A 23371-nucleotide genomic window follows, 5' to 3' on the forward strand; every position below is an offset into this window, starting at 1 on the left:
GAAGAAGGACACAGAGGCGGATAGATAGAGAGACACCAAGGTGGGAAAGAGAAGGACACAGAGGCGGATAGATAGAGACACACCAAGGTGGGAAGAGGGACACAGAGGCGGATAGATAGAGACACACCAAGGTGGGAAGAGGGACACAGAGGCGGATAGATAGAGACACACCAAGGTGGGAAGAGGGACACAGAGGCGGATAGAGAGAGACACACCAAGGTGGGAAGGGACACAGAGAGAGAGACACCAGAGGACACAGATAGATAGAGAGACACACCAAGGTGGGAAGAGGGACACAGAGGCGGATAGAGAGAGACACACCAAGGTGGGAAGAGGGACACAGAGGCGGATAGATAGAGAGACACCAATGTGGGAAGAGGGACACAGAGGCGGATAGATAGAGACACACCAAGGTGGGAAGATGGACATAGAAGCGGATAGAGAGAGTTTTGCTGATATATTGCTGAGTGCGGCGTAAACCTAAACTCACTCACTCACTATTAATGTGTTAAATCATGTTTATCCTTCGCCCTTAAACAATAGCATAGCATCATGAATGTAGCTGTCACTTTAGACATTTATTTATTTATTCTTTTTGTCTTGATACGGTACACTAAATTGAGTTTCATCCCTGATGAACTGGGGGCGGCGGGGTAGTTTAGTAGTTTATACGGTCTCTCATAACACCGAAGATCCAGGTTCGATTCCCCACACGGGTGCATCGTGAAGCCTATTTCTAGTTGGGGCGGTGGGGTAGCCTAGTGGTTAAAGAGTTCGCTCGTCCACGTTGGAGACCTGGGTTCGATTCCCCACATGGATAAAATGTGTGAAGCCCATTCCTGGTGTCCCCAGACGTTATATTGCTGGAATATTACTAAACGAGGCGTAAAACCAAACACACTCACTATTTCTAGTATTGCTGGGATGTTATATTTATATGCACTTACACACTGAGAAATGAGCCAATTAGAGAAATGAGGCAGCTGAGACACGTAAATGATTCTTTGCCAGTATACAATCGTCACGTCTGGATATCAAATCATAAATATAGTATCATGGGACGACCTGGCATAGGTATGGGTCATTCGCTAACGTCACCGTTCAACTTCCTTGTACAACCGACCGCCTCCTTGGTGTAGTGGTTAGAGCGTCTGCCCGAAGAGTGGAAGGTCGCGGGTTTGATCCCCGGCCACGTCATACCAAAAGACGTTAAAATATGGTATTTGTTGGTCCCTGCCTGGCGCTCGGCATTAATGGGTACATCTAGGACTGATCGGCTCGGAGTCAGTATAATGTGTCTGAGCGGGGTATTCATGCTTAACTGCGGCATGGTATCTCAGTGAGCTAGCACTATGAAACAAGCTTAAGTCTGGGCTAGTACAAGCAGCCACACATACACACGCATGCACGTCGTCATATGAGCGAAATATTCTCAAGTAAACCCATTTGACCTCACCTCACCTTGTCCAACCCAGTGACGTATTTAAGATTGGCTTCTATAATTTCTAACGGCGCACAAGAACTCTGTGCAGTAAACATTAGTCTGTGACTATCGTGTTTCATGTACACATGTTGTCCCACAACGAATACGCGTTTCTTCATCACGCGCTAGTAAGCTTCAAAACAACTTCTCGGAGAAGGATAATCTATGCGTCACATTCCTTGAGACATGAACCGGCAATCAGACTCCATTGTTGGAGGGGTAAGCTGTAGCTCTCATCCAGAACTTCCTGGTAGAGCAGGTGACCTTTGACGTAGGACACACACAACTACCTGTAGTCGGCCACTTTAGGGTAGAAGTAACCCAATACCCGTAGTTGAATATACGTACTTAACCGCGTTGGTGACAGGAAAGGAAGGTGGTGTGTGTCTGTGTGTGTCTGTGTCTGTGTGTGTGTGTGTGTGTGTGTGTGCGTCTGTATGTGTGTCTGTATGTGCGTCTCTGAGTGTGACTGCCTGTGTGTGACTGCCTGTGTGTGACTGCCTGTGTGTTACTGTCTGTGTGACTGCCTGTGTGTGACTGCCTGAGTGACTGCGCGTGTGAGACTGCCTGTGTGACTGCGCGTATATGTGACTGCGTGTGTGACTGTGTGTGTGTGTGTGTGTGTGTGTGTGTGTGTGTGTGTGTGTAGGTTGAGGGAGGGATCACTCAAGAGAAACGGAGAACTTGTTTAAGCAGTACGTTACCAAGGCAACGCCTCTTTAACACCTAGTGACATCACTGACTTTCAGTGATCCTTTCATATAATTGTCACAGCTATTTTTCCCTTTACTTCAATGGAATTCGTTTCTGAGGAAAGTCAAAACTGGGTATTCTTTTGCACTGACGTTCAATTTTATATTACTACTCTTCTTCAAGATAAAATAACACGTTCAGGTATCACCATGTTAAAATGTTTGTTGCAATGAACGAAAATACATCAGCGAATGAAACACATGTAATATAATATGACGCAAAATTATATTGATATCATATAAATTTGTATAAAGTATAATAATAGTTCATGTTAATTAAATTCCTAATTCATTACACAAGATTAATTGTATTTAACACATTACACAATGTTAATCTTAGACTACCATTTGTACAATGGGTGTTTGATAAAATATTAACAATTATGCTGCTAGCATTTTAAAGTAGGTGCATGAAAATATTTATCAGGGGCGGATCCAGAGGGGGGAGCGCACCCCTCCTCCCCCTCTCCCCCGAAAAACATGTTCCCCGAGAAGCATATCCCCCTAACCTTTGGACTTCATGATTGATGTGCATCCTCCCCCCCCCAATCCTGGATAGGCCCCTGTGTGAAGCCCATTTCTGGTGTCCCCCGCCGTGATATTGCTAGAATATTGCTAAAAGCGGCGTAAAACTAAACTCAGTCAGTCAGTCAGTCAGTCTGGATAGGCCCCTGTTTATGCATAAAAAACCTGCTCCTAAACACAATGCAGTATATTGAGAGTCCCTACTGCCTCAACTCGTTAAATACCAGTTGGCAGCAGTGACAATTTCATCGAATACTTAAATCAGCCTTGTGACACCACTCCCCTTTATGTATGTCTCGTCTACATTACGCATTGTCACTGGAAGCTTCGCCAAGGATTTGAACTTTAACATCGACTTGTATAGACCACCTTGAATTCCTAATGGACGTGTATGGTTGAGCAATGATTAAACCTGTCTAACAGGGCGCATTTTAAAAGAGTATATCTGAAACTCTCCCATGCTTGTTATCAAGAACAGATATGTTCAAACCTTCCAGTATGGGCTAACCTACCAGTATGTAAGTTAACAAATCCTTCTCGCATGGTTGTGATATGAACTGGAGTGACTATCCAGACTAACATCTACTTTTAGAAAAGATTAAATTTTACAGAAAAATGTTCTTACGTGTAACATCAAGGAGACCTGGATTTTTAGACAAAGTGAATCTCGCAAATATGCTAATATGCTCTACCTACCACATGGCCATGGGTCGTTAGTGTTCATATCAATGACGTTGTTTATAGGATTGTTTGGTGTTTGCATGTAAGACTGTAGTTTTTCCCCCAAGAATCGCATTCCGAGTATTAACGCTACATATCATCTTCCAACCAGATGCATTGTTCCGAAGAGACTTAATGCTGTCAAGCTTCGCTGCATCGACATTGTCGTATGCTGGGAGCGTCACGTGACTCGATGTCGTCTGCTCACATTTCGTCAGTATACAATCCGAGTGCGGGTTGTGATGGGATTGCCTGTACTTGTGGCTCGGTCCAGGAAGAAAGCTCCTGTGTTTATAGAAATGTCAGGAATTACACCTTGGTGACAATGGCAGTCGATGTTCCAGAAGTTGGTAAGATATTATCAACGTCATTAATTTCATTTTAAACGTATGTCGGCAATATGATGTCGCACTGGTTCAAAATATACGTTACAATACAGAGCAAATATCAGTCTATAATCCAAACCATTTCTTACAAATTGTAAATGACTTAATAGTAACCAGTGTCTTGGGCGTAAAAAGTAACCAGTTTAAGTAGCAGTGATTCTATTTGATTTTGACGTCTTGACAACTGATGACGTCGCAATGGTCTGCAAAGCAATTTTATGTTGTTTTATTATCTCACAAGCGATATCTCCCATGAACAGTTTGAGATGACAAGTATGTTATGATGAGCTTCAGAACACCATACGTATATTTGCGCATATATTGATTTGATTCGTACACTACGTGACTATTTTAACCTTCTATTTTAGTTGTACGTGATTATATGTACTTGTGTGTACAGTCACGCGCAGTGTATGTTATAGTATGTGAGCTCGTTGTATTGAATTTAGAAGGTTCTGGGCTCAGGGTGAAAAAAAGGACTTACATATTCCATGTACAATTACACAGCTCTCAAAGCTGTACCCTTAACAGTGTGTCTGATTCTCGATGCAAGAGCATGTTTTATCAAACAGTATCATTTTTTTGTGTTTTTCAGAACGGACCATCGGAATATAAGTGCTTCTGTCCAACAAGAACCGTCTGACGTACAAGCAGGATACAGTATATTTTAGCAACATTAACTTTCACATGAAGGATTTAAACATGGATTAACGAATACAGAACCCATGATGCCTAGCCGTGGCAGCAGTATACGTTGGAAGGACGAAGAGCCCGTCAGTGACCTGACGCAACTGAGTCGACTTACAGAAGCCTCTGTTCTACATGTACTCAAGGAGAGATACGAAGAGGACAAAATATACGTAAGAAGCTTTCGATTGATCTACCTTCACCTTACCCACATGTCTATACATTCTTAACACCCGTGAAGACCCGGAAGAGAATCAGTCTTCAGCACCCTGCTTGTCGTACGAGGCGACTAACAGGATCGGGTGATTAGTCTGGCTGACTTGGTTCACACATGTCATCGTACCCTATTGTGTAGATCGATGCTTGTGCTGTTGACCACTGGATTGTCTGGTCCAGACTGGAATATTAACAAACTGACGCCATATAGCTGGAATATTGCTGAGGGTGTCGTATACAAACGTATACAAGAATGTTAATGTATTTCATTCTCTTTCAAGGAAATTATGTACCCATGTTTGGTGGAGGCTGAAACTGAAACAAAACAAGTAATTGGTATTCGATTGTGTTTTGTTTCACGCGGGTATCATAGTTCTGTTTTGGACGTAAAGTTTGTTGTGTTTCGGAAACTGTTTTCAACCTGGTACTGTTTCGAATCCACTCATTTTCAGGTGTATATATTCTTTGCCTGTCACTGCAATTATTCATGTACACAAACTATTTACAATTCTAAATGAACCAGTGACCCTTTATCTTTGTCTTCATGGACGGTTGGGAAATGTAGGAAAGATTTCGTCCCTTTCAACTTAAGATGGTTGCAAGATGCGATTTAATGGTTCAATCGCATCCCGATTTGGTTCCTGAAGTGCCATAATACCCCCAAGGCTGGGCTTAAAATCGATCATTTTATTGTCTGATCTTGACTCAATTATGTAAAAATCACTGCCATATAGGTTGAATACTGGTGTAAAGCGACAAAAAATGATATAACAATAACATGTCCTCTTCTTAGTTGGGAGGTTTCATAGCTGTAGCTGGTCCCGATATTGATCAAATGATTCGACTAAATTGGTCAACAGGTTTTCTTCAGTCCATGTGTGTTTGAGAACGTAAAAATGGTTTAATTGGGTGTAAGAATGACATCCCATTATCACCTAATCGATGACTGAACCGCCTCCGTGGTGTAGTGGTTAGAGCGTCCGCCCGGAGAGCGGAAGGTCGTGGGTTCGATCCCCGGCCGCGTCATACCAAAAGACGTTAAAAGATGGTACATGTTGGTACCTGACTGGCGCTCGGCATTAATGGGTACAACAAGGACTGGTCGGCTCTGGTCAGTATAATGTGTCTGAGTGAGGTATTCATGCTTAGCTGCGGCATGGTATCTCAGTGAGCAAGCACTATAAAACCAGCTTACCACACACGCATGCACGTCTTCATGTGAGCGAAATATTCTTAAGTTCGACGATAAACCCTATTTCACCTCGCCTCATCGATGACTACGTTTATATTTGTTACAGGACACCATGACCTAATTGTAACCTCACGTTCACCACCTTTATAGAAATAATATTTCACGGCGAATCGGTAAATCGATTACCGTAATAACCATATTATGATCATGAATATAAGTATTGTATATTTCAAAAGAGACTGTAAGCTCAACGTTGACCCCATTCATTGGGAAATGAAGGGCGGTGGGGTAGATTTCTGGTCAAGCGTGCGCTCGTCACCGTTCACAAAGCTATCGTAGCGCTACGACTGTCGTAAGTCTATGTTACAGCATAGGAGGTACGACAGTCGTAGCGCTACGATAACTTTGTGAAGTGGGACCAAGGGTCCTGATCCACAAAAGGTTCGTTAGGCTACGGCATTCGTAAGCCTATGATGAACTATAGAAGTACGACAGGTCGTAACGTTACGAACGCTTTGTGGATCGGGGCCCAGGGCCCCGTTCCTCAAAGCGATCGTAGCGCTACGACAGTCGTAAGTCTATGTTAAAGTATGGGAGTTACGATCACCCTAGCGCTACGATCGCTTTGAGGAACGGGGCCCAGGGCCCTTATTCTCGAAACGTTCGTAGCCCTAAGAATTCCTAACTTTGATCGTAGCCAATGTGTTAAGAAGTTCTTAGGGCGACGAATGTTTCGAGAATAGCTAACCTGGTTCGGTTCCCCACATTAGTACACTTTCTGGTATTGCTGGCATATTTTTAAAAGCGGCCTATAACTATTCTCAAAAAGGCACTCTCCCATAGAGAAATGAACTGACGCAGACATGTAAGTAATTCTTTGGCGGTACACAAGACATCGTCACGTTCTCGATATCTCATTACAAATATAGTATCCTCTGAATGTCAGGGATTTCAATGTGTCATTCAGTCAACTTCCTGGTGGAGATCCGAGAAAGCGATACTTATAATAACGTCACCACTCCACTGGAACTAAGAAAGTCCAACCCAGTAGACCGTATCCTAAAGTCGCCATCCAGAGAGAAATGGTTAACCGTTACTATTCATGATCTTAGTCACAATCTGTCGGTGGCTGGCCAAAATATATCACAACAATTTGACAGAAACTATCAACGGTATTGATTCAGTCAAAAGTTAGAAGATAAAGCTACTCTGTTTTCAATGTTGCGGTCTTTTGTCGTTGATTTATAAATAAATAAATGAATAAATAAACAAACAGACAAACAGATCCAAAATATACTTCCCATCAAAAGTTTAGACTCACTTAAAGTACTCACTATATGTTATGGTTACATCGAAGATGAATTTCTCCACTAACTTGGGGGAACCAACTGCCAACCTTATGCAGATGAATTGCACGAGGATCATGCATCGAAATGCTGAAAAGCATGTGAAAATATCGTGCATGTGAACAGCTGTGTTTTGGTGTAAATTTTGTTAAGAATTTGCCAGTTTTTTTCATTTATTAAACTCATGACAATAATTATTTCAACGTTACGAACTTGTTGTACAATACATCAGTTCATGTGTAAACAGTACCTTTAAACAGAATGAAATATTTTGCAAAATCTAGTTTAGAACAGTTGACTGAAGTAAGTGGCTACATTTACACTAGTGAGTCTAAACTTTTGATGGGTAGTGTAGATATAAAGGCAGATGCATGAATAGAAATATACACCGATTACTAGGCGGCGAGGTTGGTGTGCAGGTATATAGGATTCCTTTCACAGGGAATTTATGAGTAACCCACACTGTATTGTTGAGAGAAGTTGCAACGTCAGACTGGGAGTGTACGCGTTGTAATTGGCACTGAATACCCTAAAGGGCACAATAAATTAGTTGTCAGTTATCTTAATATCTAAAACATTACTTGGGAGACAACGTATTTTTTGTTTTAAATAATCACTTTTGTTAATTACTTTGAACAACTGTTCAAGACATAATTGTGTACATTTACGTCAACAGACGTAATTTCTAGGGGCATAAATGCTTCTTTGGGCAACGTCTGTGGGGAATTTTATCATGAAAACGAAAAATGTCGAGCACACGTATTCTGCCTCTGCAAGCACAACGGAATTATATGTGACGGCGTGAGATCCTTTGTAGTTAGACGGGCAGGCTGAAAATCTAAAAATTACATGTCAAGGCCTAAAGATAGTGACATAGAGACAGGCATAGATCGTAATCATTGTCAGTCAAAACGGGTATCCGTTCATGCAGCGATCTAAACATTACACAGTGTACATAATCCCAGGGTAGCCACCCGTTTAATAATACAGGGAATACAATGCGTTTCCCAGAATAGGCAGGGGGTGGATTGAGGGTGGAGGGGTGGTAGGAGGCAGTAGTTGTTGCTGGATTCACTCATGTGACGTGAATATTTAATGGGTCTTCCGGGTTACGATAAGTACTCACTGAATAGTCGCTGGTGGTACTTACCTTGTAATTGATTTTTGGCATTGAACGGCAGCAAGTCAATAGTAATGGAGTTTGATCGATATATCAGCGTATACACATGGTTATGCAGACACGAATAAAGAAGTTCACGAAATCACCCTCATATACTTAACACTGTGCTATATGTCAAAACACCTTGTCAAATTGACGTCACAGTCGGTAAATATTCCGCCCAATATTAAGCTTTCTGTTATCCTTAAAATGCGAGTGATTGGGTGAGTATGGTTTTACGCCGCTTTTAGCAATATTACAGCAATAGCACGGCGAGGGAGTCCTGAAGTGAGCTTTACACATTGTACTCATGTGGGGAATCGAACCCGGGTCGTCGGCGTGATGAGCGAAAACTTTAACCACTAGGCTACTTCATCGCCCCCTTAAAACGTGACATAACTCGTTTCTGGTTGAAATGCATTGCCAAACATACTTTGAAGATTGTAGAAACAGCAACCCCGTATTTGAACATAAAATTGTACATGTCATTTCAAACTACCTACTATCAATGACTTAGAAACAATACATTTCTACAAATTCAAGCATCCTCAGTGATACGGCCATCAAATCAGCTGTTTGAATCAGGGGAGGTCATTGTAATTTTAATGCCTTTGATTGGCCAGCCACAATCGAGTATTCAAACAAACAAATCCATCGTAGAATTTGTATATTTTCATTTAGAGACTTCGGACTTTGATTCGACACTTGTACATTTCATAAACCTGACACGACAACGGTTTTGAATGTGGATCAGCATGCACAAAGCGATCTTAGCGCTAAGACGATCGTTGGCCTATGTTTAAGCAGGGATACTCTACAACATATATAGTCTTATATAGTCTCCCTGGTTTAAATATAGGAGCAACGATTGTCGTAGCGTTAAGATCGCTTTGTGACAGCGGGCCCTGAAAAATAAATTAGGTGTCGAATGGAATCTCTTAATTAGACATGTCTACATCCATTGTACCATAACGCACAGACAAGACAAACGTAAACGCTGTCATTACAGCAGAAATTACCTGTGATTTATCATCAGTTGCGTCTGTAATTTGCAGCATCTTGAAAGGACGAATCCAGGGATCAGTGGACATCCTAAACTTCCCTTTAATTATGTTAGCTCTTTAATGTTAACCATTAAACTCAGCACGACACAATAAAATCCCACATAAAGAAACGTGTTAGCAGTATCTAAAGAGACATTTCTAGACAAACAGAAGCGAAATACACACCTGTATAACAACTTCAAACAATTCTACCTGTGGGAAGTCAAAGCTTTACTACTGGTAAGGAGCGGTAGGGTAGCCTACTGGTTAATGCGTTCGCTCGTCACGCCGAAGATCCGGGTTCAATTCCTCAATTGGGTGCAATAGTTGAAGCCCATTTCTGGTGTCTTCTGCATTGATATTGGTCCAATATTGCTAAACGCGGCGTAAATCTAAAACTAAACTCACTAGCTCACTCACTCACTCACTCAAAGATCAGGGTGTTGATGTTACGGATGTCTACGATAGTCTCTCTAAGTATTTGTTCGTCTAAGTTTTCTGCCTAAATTATATTGCCACCTTTGCTGTAATTAATAATATAGAAACGTTGAATAATCACCAACGTTGAAGCGGTTGTGTTCACTATTATGACAGGTATGGGAAGGTGCTTTTGAATACATATTTCCTTTCGCGGCAATACTGTCATCAGCATGGTTATGGTCCGAGTTAGATTCGGTTCTCCTCCCGGACAAATCAGAATCCAGGGATTTGAAAGGTCTTGGTAAATATATATATTGGAATCTATGATAATTATGTTTTTGACCATGGCTATTCTGGCTTTTCTATCGAAAGAGTTCTCACTGAATTTTTGCTCAGCACTTTTGCATACAGATGTTACAGTTTATGGGTTACATTTATCTTTATTGGTAGTATGGTTGCAATGAGCAGTTACATGCTGATTTAGCAGGTTTGGCCTATATTCTTAATTGGTTGATATGTGTGATGCTAGAAGTGGTTCTCCTCTGTGCTGTAGTGTTATGATGCTTTGGGGTACATGGACTTACTCTCTGATGTTAATCGTGATGTTAAATGGGGTTACTCACTCTGATGTTAATTGTGATGTTAAAGGGGATTACTCACTCTGATGTGAATCGTGATGTTAAAGGGGTTACTCGCTCTGATGTTACATCGTGATGTTAGAGGGGATTACTCACCCGGATGTTAATCGTGATGTTAGAGGGTTTACTCACTCTGATGTTAATCGTGATGTTAGAGGGTTTACTCACTCTGATGTTAATCGTGATGTTAGAGGGTTTACTCATCTCTGATGTTAATCGTGATGTTAGAGGGTTTACTAACTCTGATGTTAATCGTGATGTTAGAGGGTTTACTCGCTTTGATGTTAATCGTGATGTTAGAGGGTTTACTCGCTCTGATGTTAATCGTGATGTTAGAGGGTTTACTCGCTCTGATGTTAATCGTGATGTTAGAGGGTTTACTCGCTCTGATGTTAATCGTGATGTTAGAGGGTTTACTCACCCTGGTGTTAATCGTGATGTTAGAGGGTTTACTCACTCTGATGTTAATCACGATGTTAAAGGGTTTACTCACCCGGATGTTAAAGGGTTTATTCACCCTGGTGTTAATCGCGATGTTAGAAAGCTTACTCGCTCTAATGTTAATCGTGATGTTAGAGGGGGTTATTCACCCTGGTGTTAATCCGATGTTCGAGGGGGTTACTCACTCAGATGTTAATCGTGATGTTAGAAGGGGTTACTCACTCTGATGTTAATCGTGATGTTAGAGGGTTTACTCACGCTGATGTTAATCGTGATATTAGAGGGGGTTACTAACCCTGGGGTTAATCGTGATGTTAGAGGGTTTACTCACTCTGATGTTAATCGTGATGTTAGAGGGTTTACTCGCTCTGATGTTAATCGTGATGTTAGAGGGTTTACTCACTCTGATGTTAATCGTGATGTTAGAGGGTTTACTCGCTCTGATGTTAATCGTGATGTTAGAGGGTTTACTCACTCTGATGTTAATCGTGATGTTAGAGGGTTTACTCACCCTGGTGTTAATCGTGATGTTAGAGGGTTTACTCACTGATGTTAATCGTGATGTTCTGATGTTAATTACTCACTCACTCTGATGATGTTAATCGTGATGTTAGAGTTTACTTACTCACCTCGTGATGTTAATCGTGATGTTAGAGGGTTTACTCACCTGATGTTAATCGTGATGTTAGAGGGTTTACTCACTCTGATGTTAATCGTGATGTTAGAGGGTTTACTCACTCTGATGTTAATCGTGATGTTAGAGGGGTTTACTCACTGATGTTAATCGTGATGTTAGAGGGGTTACTCACCTGATGTTAATCGTGATGTGATACTCGCTCTGATGTTAATTGATGTTAGAGGGTTTACTCACTCTGATGTTAATCGTGATGTTAGAGGTTTACTCACTCTGATGTTAATCGTGATGTTAGAGGGTTTACTCGCTCTGATGTTAATCGTGATGTTAGAGGGTTTACTCGCTCTGATGTTAATCGTGATGTTAGAGGGTTTACTCGCTCTGATGTTAATCGTGATGTTAGAGGGTTTACTCACTCTGATGTTAATCGTGATGTTAGAGGGTTTACTCACTCTGATGTTAATCGTGATGTTAGAGGGTTTACTCACTCTGATGTTAATCGTGATGTTAGAGGGTTACTCACTCTGATGTTAATCGTGATGTTAGAGGGTTTACTCACTCTGATGTTAATCGTGATGTTAGAGGGTTTACTCGCTCTGATGTTAATCGTGATGTTAGAGGGTTTACTCACTCTGATGTTAATCGTGATGTTAGAGGGGTTTACTCACCCTGATGTTAATCGTGATGTTAGAGAGTTTACTCACTCTGATGTTAATCGTGATGTTAGAGGGTTTACTCACTCTGATGTTAATCGTGATGTTAGAGGGTTTACTCACTCTGATGTTAATCGTGATGTTAGAGGGTTTACTCACTCTGATGTTAATCGTGATGTTAGAGGGTTACTCACTCTGATGTTAATCGTGATGTTAGAGGGTTTACTCACTCTGATGTTAATCGTGATGTTAGAGGGTTTACTCGCTCTGATGTTAATCATGATGTTAGAGGGTTTACTCGCTCTGATGTTAATCGTGATGTTAGAGGGTTTACTCGCTCTGATGTTAATCGTGATGTTAGAGGGTTTACTCACTCTGATGTTAATCGTGATGTTAGAGGGATTACTTGCTCTGATGTTAATCGTGATGTTAGAGGGTTTACTCGCTCTGATGTTAATCGTGATGTTAGAGGGGTTACTCACCCTGATGTTAATCGTGATGTTAGAGGGTTACTCACACTGATGTTAATCGTGATGTTAGAGGGGGTTACTAACCCTGGGGTTAATCGTGATGTTAGAGGGTTTACCTCCTTTGATGTTAAGCGTGATGTTAGAGAGTTTACTCACGCTATGTTAATCATGATGTTAGAGGGGGTTACTCACTCTAATGTGAATCGTGATGTTACAGAGGGTTTCTCACCCTGATGTTAATCGTGATGTTAAAGGGGTTACTCGCTCTGATGTGAATCGTGATGTTAGAGAGTTTACTCACGCTATGTTAATCGTGATGTTAGAGGGGGTTACTCACTCTGATGTGAATCGTGATGTTAGAGGGTTTACTCTCGCTGATTTTAATCATGATGTTAAAGGGGTTACTCGCTCTGATGTGAATCGTGATGTTAGAGAGTTTACTCACGCTATGTTAATCATGATGTTAGAGGGTTTACTCACGCTGATGTTAATCGTGATGTTAGAGGGTTTACTCGCTCTGAGGTTAATCGTGATGTTAGAGGGGGTTACTCACCCGGATGTTAATCGTGATGTTAGAGGGGGTTACTAACCCTGGGGTTAATCGTGATGTTAGAGGGTTTACTCGCTCTGATGTTAATCGTGATGTTAGAGGGTTTACTCGCTCTGATGTTAATCGTGATGTTAGAGGGTTTACTCGCTCTGATGTTAATCGTGATGTTAGAGGGGGTGTTCACTCTCTGATGTTAATCGTGATGTTAGAGGGTTTACTCACTCTGATGTTAATCGTGATGTTAGAGGGTTTACTTCCTCTGATGTTAATCGTGATGTTAGAGGGTTTACTCGCTCTGATGTTAATAGTGATGTTAGAGGGGTTACTAACCCTGGTGTTAATCGTGATGTTACAGGGGGTTACTCACACTGATGTTAATCGTGATGTTAGAGGGGGTTACTAACCCTGGGGTTAATCGTGATGTTAGAGGGTTTACCTCCTTTGATGTTAAGCGTGATGTTAGAGAGTTTACTCACGCTATGTTAATCATGATGTTAGAGGGGGTTACTCACTCTAATGTGAATCGTGATGTTACAGAGGGTTTCTCACCCTGATGTTAATCGTGATGTTAAAGGGGTTACTCGCTCTGATGTGAATCGTGATGTTAGAGAGTTTACTCACGCTATGTTAATCGTGATGTTAGAGGGGGTTACTCACTCTGATGTGAATCGTGATGTTAGAGGGTTTACTCTCGCTGATTTTAATCATGATGTTAAAGGGGTTACTCGCTCTGATGTGAATCGTGATGTTAGAGAGTTTACTCACGCTATGTTAATCGTGATGTTAGAGGGTTTACTCACGCTGATGTTAATCGTGATGTTAGAGGGTTTACTCGCTCTGAGGTTAATCGTGATGTTAGAGGGTTACTCACCCTGATGTTAATCGTGATGTTAGAGGGGGTTACTAACCCTGGGGTTAATCGTGATGTTAGAGGGTTTACTCGCTTTGATGTTAATCGTGATGTTAGAAGGGGTTATTCACTCTGATGTTAATCGTGATGTTAGAGGGTTTACTCACTCTAATGTTAATCGTGATGTTAGAGGGTTTACTCGCTCTGATGTTCATCGTGATGTTAGAGGGTTTACTCGCTCTGATGTTAATCGTGATGTTAGAGAGTTTACTCACTCTGATGTTAATCGTGATGTTAGAGGGTTTACTCACCTGATGTTAATCGTGATGTTAGAGGGTTTACTCACTCTGATGTTAATCGTGATGTTAGAGGGTTTACTCACTCTGATGTTAATCGTCACTCTGATGTTAATCGTGATGTTAGAGGGTTTACTCGCTCTGATGTTAATCGTGATGTTAGAGGGTTTACTCGCTCTGATGTTAATCGTGATGTTAGAGGGTTTACTCACTCTGATGTTAATCGTGATGTTAGAGAGGGTTTACTCACTCTGATGTTAATCGTGATGTTAGAGGGTTTACTCGCTCTGATGTTAATCGTGATGTTAGAGGGTTTACTCGCTCTGATGTTAATCGTGATGTTAGAGGGTTTACTCACTCTGATGTTAATCGTGATGTTAGAGGGATTACTCACTCTGATGTTAATCGTGATGTTAACTCTGATGTTAATCGTGATGTTAGAGGGTTTACTCGCTCTGATGTTAATCGTGATGTTGATGTTAGAGGGATGTTAATCGTGATGTTAGAGGGTTTCTCGCTCTGTTAATCGTGATGTTAGAGGGTTTACTCGCTCTGATGTTAATCGTGATGTTAGAGGGGGTTACTCACCCTGGTGTTAATCGTGATGTTACAGGGGGTTACTCACGCTGATGTTAATCGTGATGTTAGAGGGGGTTACTAACCCTGGGGTTAATCGTGATGTTCGAGGGTTTACTCGCTTTGATGTTAATCGTGATGTTAGAGAGTTTACTCACGCTATGTTAATTGTGATGTTAGAGGGGGTTACTCACTCTGATATGAATCGTGATGTTAGAGGGTTTACTCACGCTGATTTTAATCGTGATGTTAGAAGGGTTTACTCACTCTGATGTTAATCGTGATGTTAGAGGGTTTACTCACTCTGATGTTAATCGTGATGTTAGAGGGTTTACTCACTCTGATGTTAATCGTGATGTTACAGGGGGTTACTCACCCTGGTGTTAATCGTGATGTTAGAGGGTTTACTCACGCTGCTGTTAATCGTGATGTTAGAGGGTTTACTCACTCTGATCTTAATCGCAATATTAGAGGGTTTACTTGCTCTGATGTTAATCGTGATGTTAAAGAGGGTGACTCACCTTGTTGTTAATCTTGATGTTAGAGGGGGTTAGTGGTCCTCATGTTAATCGTGATGTTATAGGTGGTTACTGACCCTGATGTTAATCGTGATGTTAGAGAGGGTTACTCACTGTGGTGTTAATTGTGATGTTAAAGGGGGTTTCTCACTCTGATGTTTGATCGTGATGGTAGCGGTAGTACCCCGCTGGAGTAACAGGTTAATGGAAGTGGTAGTTCCCCATTATGGATTAGTGTTGAGATAGTGGTTCCTTCGAATGACTAAGTAGATACAAGTTAATTAAATAGGTCTACATAGATATAGATATATACAATGTACATATATGTTGATTCTCCCATTTCAGACAAACTGTGGTGATGTGCTTCTCTCTATCAACCCCTTTAAGGTGTTGCCAATATACAGCGAGGAGGTAGGTATCGTAAAAAACACATTATACCTCGATCGCTTCAGGTGCAATATTACTATCAGCCGGCAGCTGAAACAAGTTTCCATGATATGATATGATATGATATGATATGATATGATATGATATGATATGATATGATATGATATGATATGATATATGATATGATATATGATATATGATATGATATGATATGATATGATATGATATGATATGATATGATATGATATGATATGATATGTGGTATGGAGTGAGGTAAAGTGAAGTGAAGTACAGTGAAATAGTGTGTTGTGTTGTGTTGTGATGTGATATATGGTATGTCGTATGAAGTGAAGTGAAAAGTGAAGTGGTGTGGTGTGATACAATGTGAAATGATATGATATGATTGGGGCGTGTCTGAAATTGCCCTACATTCAAGAATCACACACGCCAAATTGTAAATGATTTTACGTATTTCCATGTTATGCACAATGTAACACATGCCTTTTAAATGATACAAGTTTGATGATGGTAAACATGGTGGAATAAGGAAATGGTTCATCCATGTATCTGATAGTTATTTTTTACCTTAGGCTTTTGCCCGGTAGTGTATTTGAATTGATATGTTTACAGTACCACGATGAGTACAGCTTGGAAAGACTGCATCATGACATGGAACCCCATATATTCCAAACGGCCGCCATGGCCTTCAAGAAGCTCAACGAGACTCACACCAACCAGGTAAAGGCCAGGGTGCCGTTGTACAAAGCGATCTTATGGTAACCGTAACTCCCATACCTTAACATAGACTTAAGGTAGTCTTAGCGCTTAGGTCTTTTTGTACAACCGCACTCTGGATATAGTTGACTGAACAAGCGCCGTTTTGTGTACCGAGATTTCCATATTATGACTTGTATTCCACTGAACGTCGATTTATGAAACATAAACGAGAGGTCAATACATAAGAGCAATTGTTTCGCTTATACTCATGATAAGGGCATGATAACAATGCGTTTGAGTCTTTAAATGTTTCAAATATTTTTTGTCTTGGATTTTGTGTATATCTCTCTTGATCGATAGAACACGTGATTAAGACCCCAATCTGTCCTCCTTGATGTCACTGAATATATATAAATAGATATGTCAGTTAAGACAATGTACAAAAACATCTACAGTATCTAGTAGAGCACCGTCAGCAGGATGTAACACACGAAACAGACCTCGACATGACAGTTAACCAAACCCCCACCCACACCTTGGCTGTTCACTGTATGCATGTCAGTTATATGTTATATATGTTAAACATATACCTCTGTATATAATTAACGTTTACGACAATCTGTAGGTTAATGGACAGTGTCTTCTGGGATATCAGCAGCAGGATAATGTTTCATAAGATGCATACCCAGTAGGATGTAGGCAAGTTATGTATTAAACCAAATAAGTAAAACCGATGTTGGATGCTAACTGTATGCGACAGTTTGAAGAAGTGATGTTGTAATCTCACCAACAGGTCGTGTTGGTGTCTGGGGAGTCAGGCTCGGGGAAGACGGAGAACACCAAATACATGGTCAAGCATCTGATGACCATGTGTGGCCGCTCGCATGAAGGTCTGGAAGACAAGATACTGGAGGTGAGTCTACAGGCCATTTAACAACGCTTTCACGTACCACGGACTGGGGCAGAAGTCTGTAAATAGTAGTCTGGATCAGACAATCCAGTGATTGACATCACGGCCATCGTGTGATGCAGCCGGGATACGATGTCAGGTCTCTTACTCCAGGTATTGGTTGCTGAAGAGCAGTCTTTAATCGGAACTTCGCTGTTTTTGTCAGGACTGATTATAATTGCTAGTTTAAAGTGGTAGATTTTATATGTGTTTCTATCTTAAGGACAATAGTTTTTTAAAAACCTCAGGAATTGCATGTTAGTGAGTATGTTTTACGCCGCTTTTAGCAATATTCCAGCATCATGAGAGAGGAAGCCAAAAATGGACTTCACACATTGTACCCATGTCTGGAATCAAACCCAGGTCTTCGACGTGTTAACCACTAGTCTACCCCCACTATCTCTAGGAAGTGCATGTACTTTGAAACTGTTACAAAGAATACCAATTTCCACAGTGAAAATATCACAATTTGCTCTCTTCATTTGTTATGCTAATATTCTGATCAGTGATTAATATGACATATGTGTTTCAGATAAACCCTGTGATTGAAGCATTTGGGAATGCACAGACTGTTCTCAACGACAACTCGAGCAGATTTGCCAAGTACTTACAGCTTGACTTTGGCAAAAATGGAAGCATTCGGGGAGGTATGCACATATCATGTTGTCCAAGTCTACAGCCGCCCATAGCTGGAATATTGCTGAGTGCGGCGTTAAACAACAGCCAAACCAAATTCATGTTGTACAATCCACATTTTATCTGCCTTTCTTAGTAACCAGAGCTTAGCCTGTTGTAGTGAGGATAGTTTTACGCCGCTTTTAGTAATATTCCAGCAACATCACGGCGGGGGACACACACACACACACACACACACACACACACACACACACACACACACACACACACACACACACACACACACACACACACACTGTCTGTTGCAAGGCTAATATTGAAATATACCTCGCAACCTGTTGCAAGGCTAATATTGAAATATACCTCGCAAACAGTGCCCCACACTGATAGGTCATTTGAAGAGAATTCTTCCTATTTCACAATTGTGACCCCATCCCTTGAAGATGGGCACCTATAATTTGGAGCCTTCTCTTAACTCCATATTCCTTACGAATGGTGTGTGTGTGCCCAAAGTTTACCCATGCTTAGGTCCTTATCAGACAGGACATGGATTAATTTAAAACGGGTATGCTGATGGGGAATTGTAACACCAGGAAGGTGACAAATTACTGCTTATGAATAGTCAACGTATAATGTATATATACAACATTCAATGCCTGCCTATGTATTAACAGAAATAGGGGCGGTGGGGTAGCCTTGTGGTTAAAGCGTTGGCTCGTCACGCCGAACACCCGGGTTCGATTTCACAAATTTATCGTAGCGCTACGACTGTCGTACCTCCTATGCTGTACCATAGACTTACGACACATGGGTACAATGTTTGAAGCCTATTTCTAGTGTCCCCCCGCCGTGATATTGCTGGTGTATTGCTAAAAGCGGCGTTAAACCATACTCACACACTCATTAACAGAAAGTAAATGAAGGGTTAATAGAGTTCCCAGATTTTCAATATTAAAAACGTGCTGAAGGCGGCACCACATCGATGATATTGATCCTTGAGAATGCTTCCAGAAAGTAAAACAAAACCTACTGCATGATTTCTGTTAGGGGATATGACCCTGAGACTTTACTTTGACGACCTAGCGACCAGACTGTCCCACTGCCCTAACCAGAATCGGGCTTAACATGTGGCGTGTGTATGTAAAACGTCCCAATACGTCCTCACAGCTTCCATGAAGGACTACATGCTGGAGAAGAGCCGGGTGGTACATCAAGGAAGCGGAGAAAGCAATTTCCACATCTTCTACAAATTCCTGGCAGGGCTTACGGATGAAGATCGAGTCTTCCTGTCCATTGACAAGGAGAAGAAATTCAAGTAAGTTTCTCTCGCAATATTTAGTCAAAATAGATGTTTCCAGTGGGAATGTGGTGGATTTTCCGCTTTAAACAGTTTTCCAGTGCTTTTTATATCAAACAATATTGAGGTAATGTGGGTGAGTGTGAATGGGTGAGTTTAGTTTTATGCCGCTTTCTGCAACATTCCATCAATATCATGGCGGGGGAAGCTAGAAATGGGCTTCCCACATTGTCGCCATAAGTGGAATCAAACCCTGGCCTTCGGCATGACGAGCAAACGCTTTACCACTAGGCTACGCCACTGGCCCCAATGGTAAAGTGTACCCATGAACTAAACAGATAGTAACCAATTACAATACAAGTCAGCGGATCCTGATACAACTAAGATATAAACATGATATTACATGGACATGTTCTTATCTCAAAATATTGGTAGCCGTGGATATGTTCCCCAAGGGTAACAGCTGGACCTTCACAGTTATCTTGTGTTCTAGAATCGCAAGAGACAGAGGCAAACAGAGGACCTCTGAAGACGCTGAGGATTACCGCAGATATTTCGAGGTTTTGAAGAAAATTGGAATTCCCGAAGAGGTTTGTAAAACTATTCACAACAAATCCGAATAAGTTCCCAAATAACGAATCGATACAATAACTAGCGTGCCAGTCGGTTGCATCGTGGGATGAAAGAAAATATGTATCAACAAACCTATTCTTTACGACTCTGTGAGACATTAAAAATTAAGGAGACTGAGTATGAGAGTTGTATTATATGTCCGAAATTTACCCGAAATATACTCATGTTTGTAAGGATTAGCGGTACAGTTGGTTTAGGGCCGCTTCGAACAGTATTCCAGTGTCATCGCAGCGTGGTCAGCTTAACGTGTGAGCTAGGATCACAGTAATGCAGGTCTGTGACTAGTTGACACACGGTCATTGAACCACATTATCTCCCCTCCCTCCCAACCCTATCTGCAATGCAAAACTCTAGATGAAACAAGTGTAGATTTCCTCAGGTTTAGAATTCTGAGCTCACTGAGGCAGCTTTTCAATTTAAATGGAGTTATTTGTTTGTATCGGAATTATATATTCACAGACTAAACGTTCGTCTTGTCTCTGAGGGGGACCACTTTGGTGAAACTCGTGGTTTTTAATGGTTTTAATGCTGAAGAAACAAGATGTCTTGAGAACACCAAACCGTCGGTTTGTGATACGCTCTCCATAGAACAAATTAATGTTGTATCAACTTGCCATAGTGGTAAAAACCAATTGATATCGTTGTATTAATATGATTGATTGATCTGTTATAAATATCGAAGAGCTGGATATATATTTCGTTTTCAGGAAAGAGATAATATACAGAGGATATTGGCAGCCATTATACACCTGACAGAGATAGAGTTCTTGGAGGATCCGAAAAGTGACACTTCTGAAATATGGGATGAGGAGCCCTTGAATATTGGTGAGATCATCTAGGGGCCGAGAGTATTAGCGTCAATGTGCCATTTGAAATATGATTTTTTGTAAATATGATTTTTTGCAATATTCCAGCAATATCACGGCGGGGGACACCAGAAATGGGCTTCACACATTGTACCCATGTGGAGAATCGAACCCGGGTCTTCAGCGTGACGAGTGAACGCTTTAACCACTAGGCTACCCCACCGCCCCCTTTTTTGTAAGGGTGCTGTTGCCTATGAGTATTCAAGGCCAAACTTGGATGTGGGCTTCAGTGTCAAGGTCAGACTTGGATGTGGGCTTCAGTGTCAAGGTCAGACTTGGATGTGGGCTTCAGTGTCAAGGCAGTCTTGGATATTGGTATTTGTGTGAAGACACTAATGTTATAATGTTTACCCTTTCGTTAGGGGTATCATGTGACAGTGTAAACTGGTGAAAATATACACCGATGTTCTGTTGTAATACTATTATCTGTGTCCTTTTACAGTGACTATGTTGTTGGACACGGACCCGAATGCTCTGACTCAAGCCCTTGTTTCAAAGAAAATACATGTCCCAGGACAAGGTAATGTATTTGTGCGGTTGGTAATTTGATCATGAGGTTTCGGCATTAACACTCTGCCCCTACCTAAAGGCCTAAAAATTACAAAAACAAACAATTTATTTTTTAAGATGAGCCGTAAATGGTCCTAACTGATGGCCCATGGAAATCCGAGTTATTCTTTATCTTCAGCAACCCATGCTTGTCGTAATAGGCGACTAATGGGGTCAGGTGGGTAGGCTTGTTGACTTGGTTGATGGATGTCATCATAATCTAATTGCGTAGATCGGTGCCCATCATGTCAGCCTCTAGACTATCTGATCCACACTAGATTAGTTACAGAAGGACGTCTCATAGCTGGAATATTGCTATGAGATTCGCTAAACAACAAACAATTATGTCTGTGTCTTTGCCAGGGGACATTCAAACAGTGAGAAGGAAGAGGGACTCAGAAGGGGTGCGAGACGCCCTTGCCAAAGCCCTGTATGAACGTCTTTTCGGTTGGATCATACGAAAGGTCAACGAGTCGCTTCATCCCTGCTACGACACGTCAGTATTGCAACTCATCTTTTGTATAGACATAGGCTGGAGCTAGTCTCTAGACAGTTTTAAACAGACGCTTTTCTCTAAGATCAATACCGTTCAATGTGGCGCTAAACCCAACTTACTCACTCACTCACGTTTTGTGTACGTCTTGTAGAGCCGAGAACGCAGGTAGTATTGGAATGGTGGACATCTGCGGGTTTGAGTGTCTGAGGGAGAACAGTTTTGAACAGATGTGTATCAACCTCGTCAATGAGAAGATGCAGTGCTTCATGAATGAACAGATCTTCAGGGCAGAGCAGGAGATCTATGAGAAGGAGGGCGTGGCCGGAGACTGTGTGGACATACAGTATGAAAACAATGACCACATTGTTGCCCTCTTCATGGTAGGTGTTGCGGTACCGCATTTCTTCTACAAGACGGTTATCCGGTTATCCGTGGAGGTTCAATGCCAGATTACCACTGAAGATAATGGATAGAATGTGTTCTGATCAACCCATGCTTGTCGTAGAGGCGACTATCGGGAACTGATGGTTACTCGCTGTCTTTGTTCGTGCATGGCATCGTGTCCTAATCCTAGATGCTCATCGCGCCAATCAATGAATCGTCTGGTGATCCAGACTCGAATATTTACAGACCGACACCACCTAGCTGAAATCCGGGGTAGAACTATTGCCCAGCGGGTTGTAAACGTCAATGCTGGAACATATCCAAGGTACATTCAAAACAGGTTCCATTGAGTGTAAGAGGCGACCAACGGGATTAGATGGTCAGAATCAATGATAGTGTTGACCCTGTTGAGTTTGTGTCAATATACCCAGACCGTCTATAGTGATACTCAAAATGTCAATCACCGGATTATCTTGTACGCCTTTTATTGGCCGGCACAATACAGCAGAAACTATTGCTGAGAGCAGCGTTACACAACTAAGAAAACACACACACACACACACACACACACACACACACACACACTCACTCACTCACTCACTCACTCACTCACTCACTCACTCACTCACTCACTCACTCTCACTCACTCACTCACTCACTCACTCACTCACTCACTCACTCACTCACTCACTCACTCACTCACTCACTCACTCACTCACTCACTCTCACTCACTCACTCTCACTCTCTCACTCTCTCACACACACTCACACACACACACACACTCTCTCTCTCACACACACACACACACACACACACACACACACACACACACACACACACACACACACACACACACACAAACAACGATGACGATTTTCCAATTGATGATTTTTAGGTTTTA

The 23371-nt window shown here is 41.6% G+C and overlaps 1 protein-coding gene across 3 annotated transcripts in view; it reads left to right on the forward strand.

The window, feature by feature from the left end:
• Nucleotides 1-3685: 3685 nt before the first annotated feature.
• The window catches only part of LOC124273165 (unconventional myosin-Ic-A-like), a 32918-nt gene continuing 13232 nt past the window's right edge, over nucleotides 3686-23371 (forward strand). For all 3 annotated transcript variants that reach the window (XM_046708383.1, XM_046708384.1, XM_046708385.1), the window contains exons 1-12: nucleotides 3686-3830; nucleotides 4462-4726; nucleotides 15901-15966; nucleotides 16573-16680; nucleotides 17453-17572; nucleotides 18141-18255; nucleotides 19412-19559; nucleotides 20035-20131; nucleotides 20882-20999; nucleotides 21483-21560; nucleotides 21953-22085; nucleotides 22237-22465. In XM_046708383.1, the coding sequence (XP_046564339.1) occupies nucleotides 4592-4726; nucleotides 15901-15966; nucleotides 16573-16680; nucleotides 17453-17572; nucleotides 18141-18255; nucleotides 19412-19559; nucleotides 20035-20131; nucleotides 20882-20999; nucleotides 21483-21560; nucleotides 21953-22085; nucleotides 22237-22465 (1347 nt within the window). In that variant the 5' untranslated portion in view covers nucleotides 3686-3830; nucleotides 4462-4591. The remainder of the gene's footprint in view (nucleotides 3831-4461; nucleotides 4727-15900; nucleotides 15967-16572; nucleotides 16681-17452; nucleotides 17573-18140; nucleotides 18256-19411; nucleotides 19560-20034; nucleotides 20132-20881; nucleotides 21000-21482; nucleotides 21561-21952; nucleotides 22086-22236; nucleotides 22466-23371) is intronic.

This window comes from Haliotis rubra, unplaced genomic scaffold (genome assembly GCF_003918875.1).
Source record: "Haliotis rubra isolate DU_JTF1 unplaced genomic scaffold, ASM391887v1 Scf1772, whole genome shotgun sequence".
Classification (NCBI taxonomy): Eukaryota; Metazoa; Mollusca; class Gastropoda; order Lepetellida; family Haliotidae; genus Haliotis; species Haliotis rubra.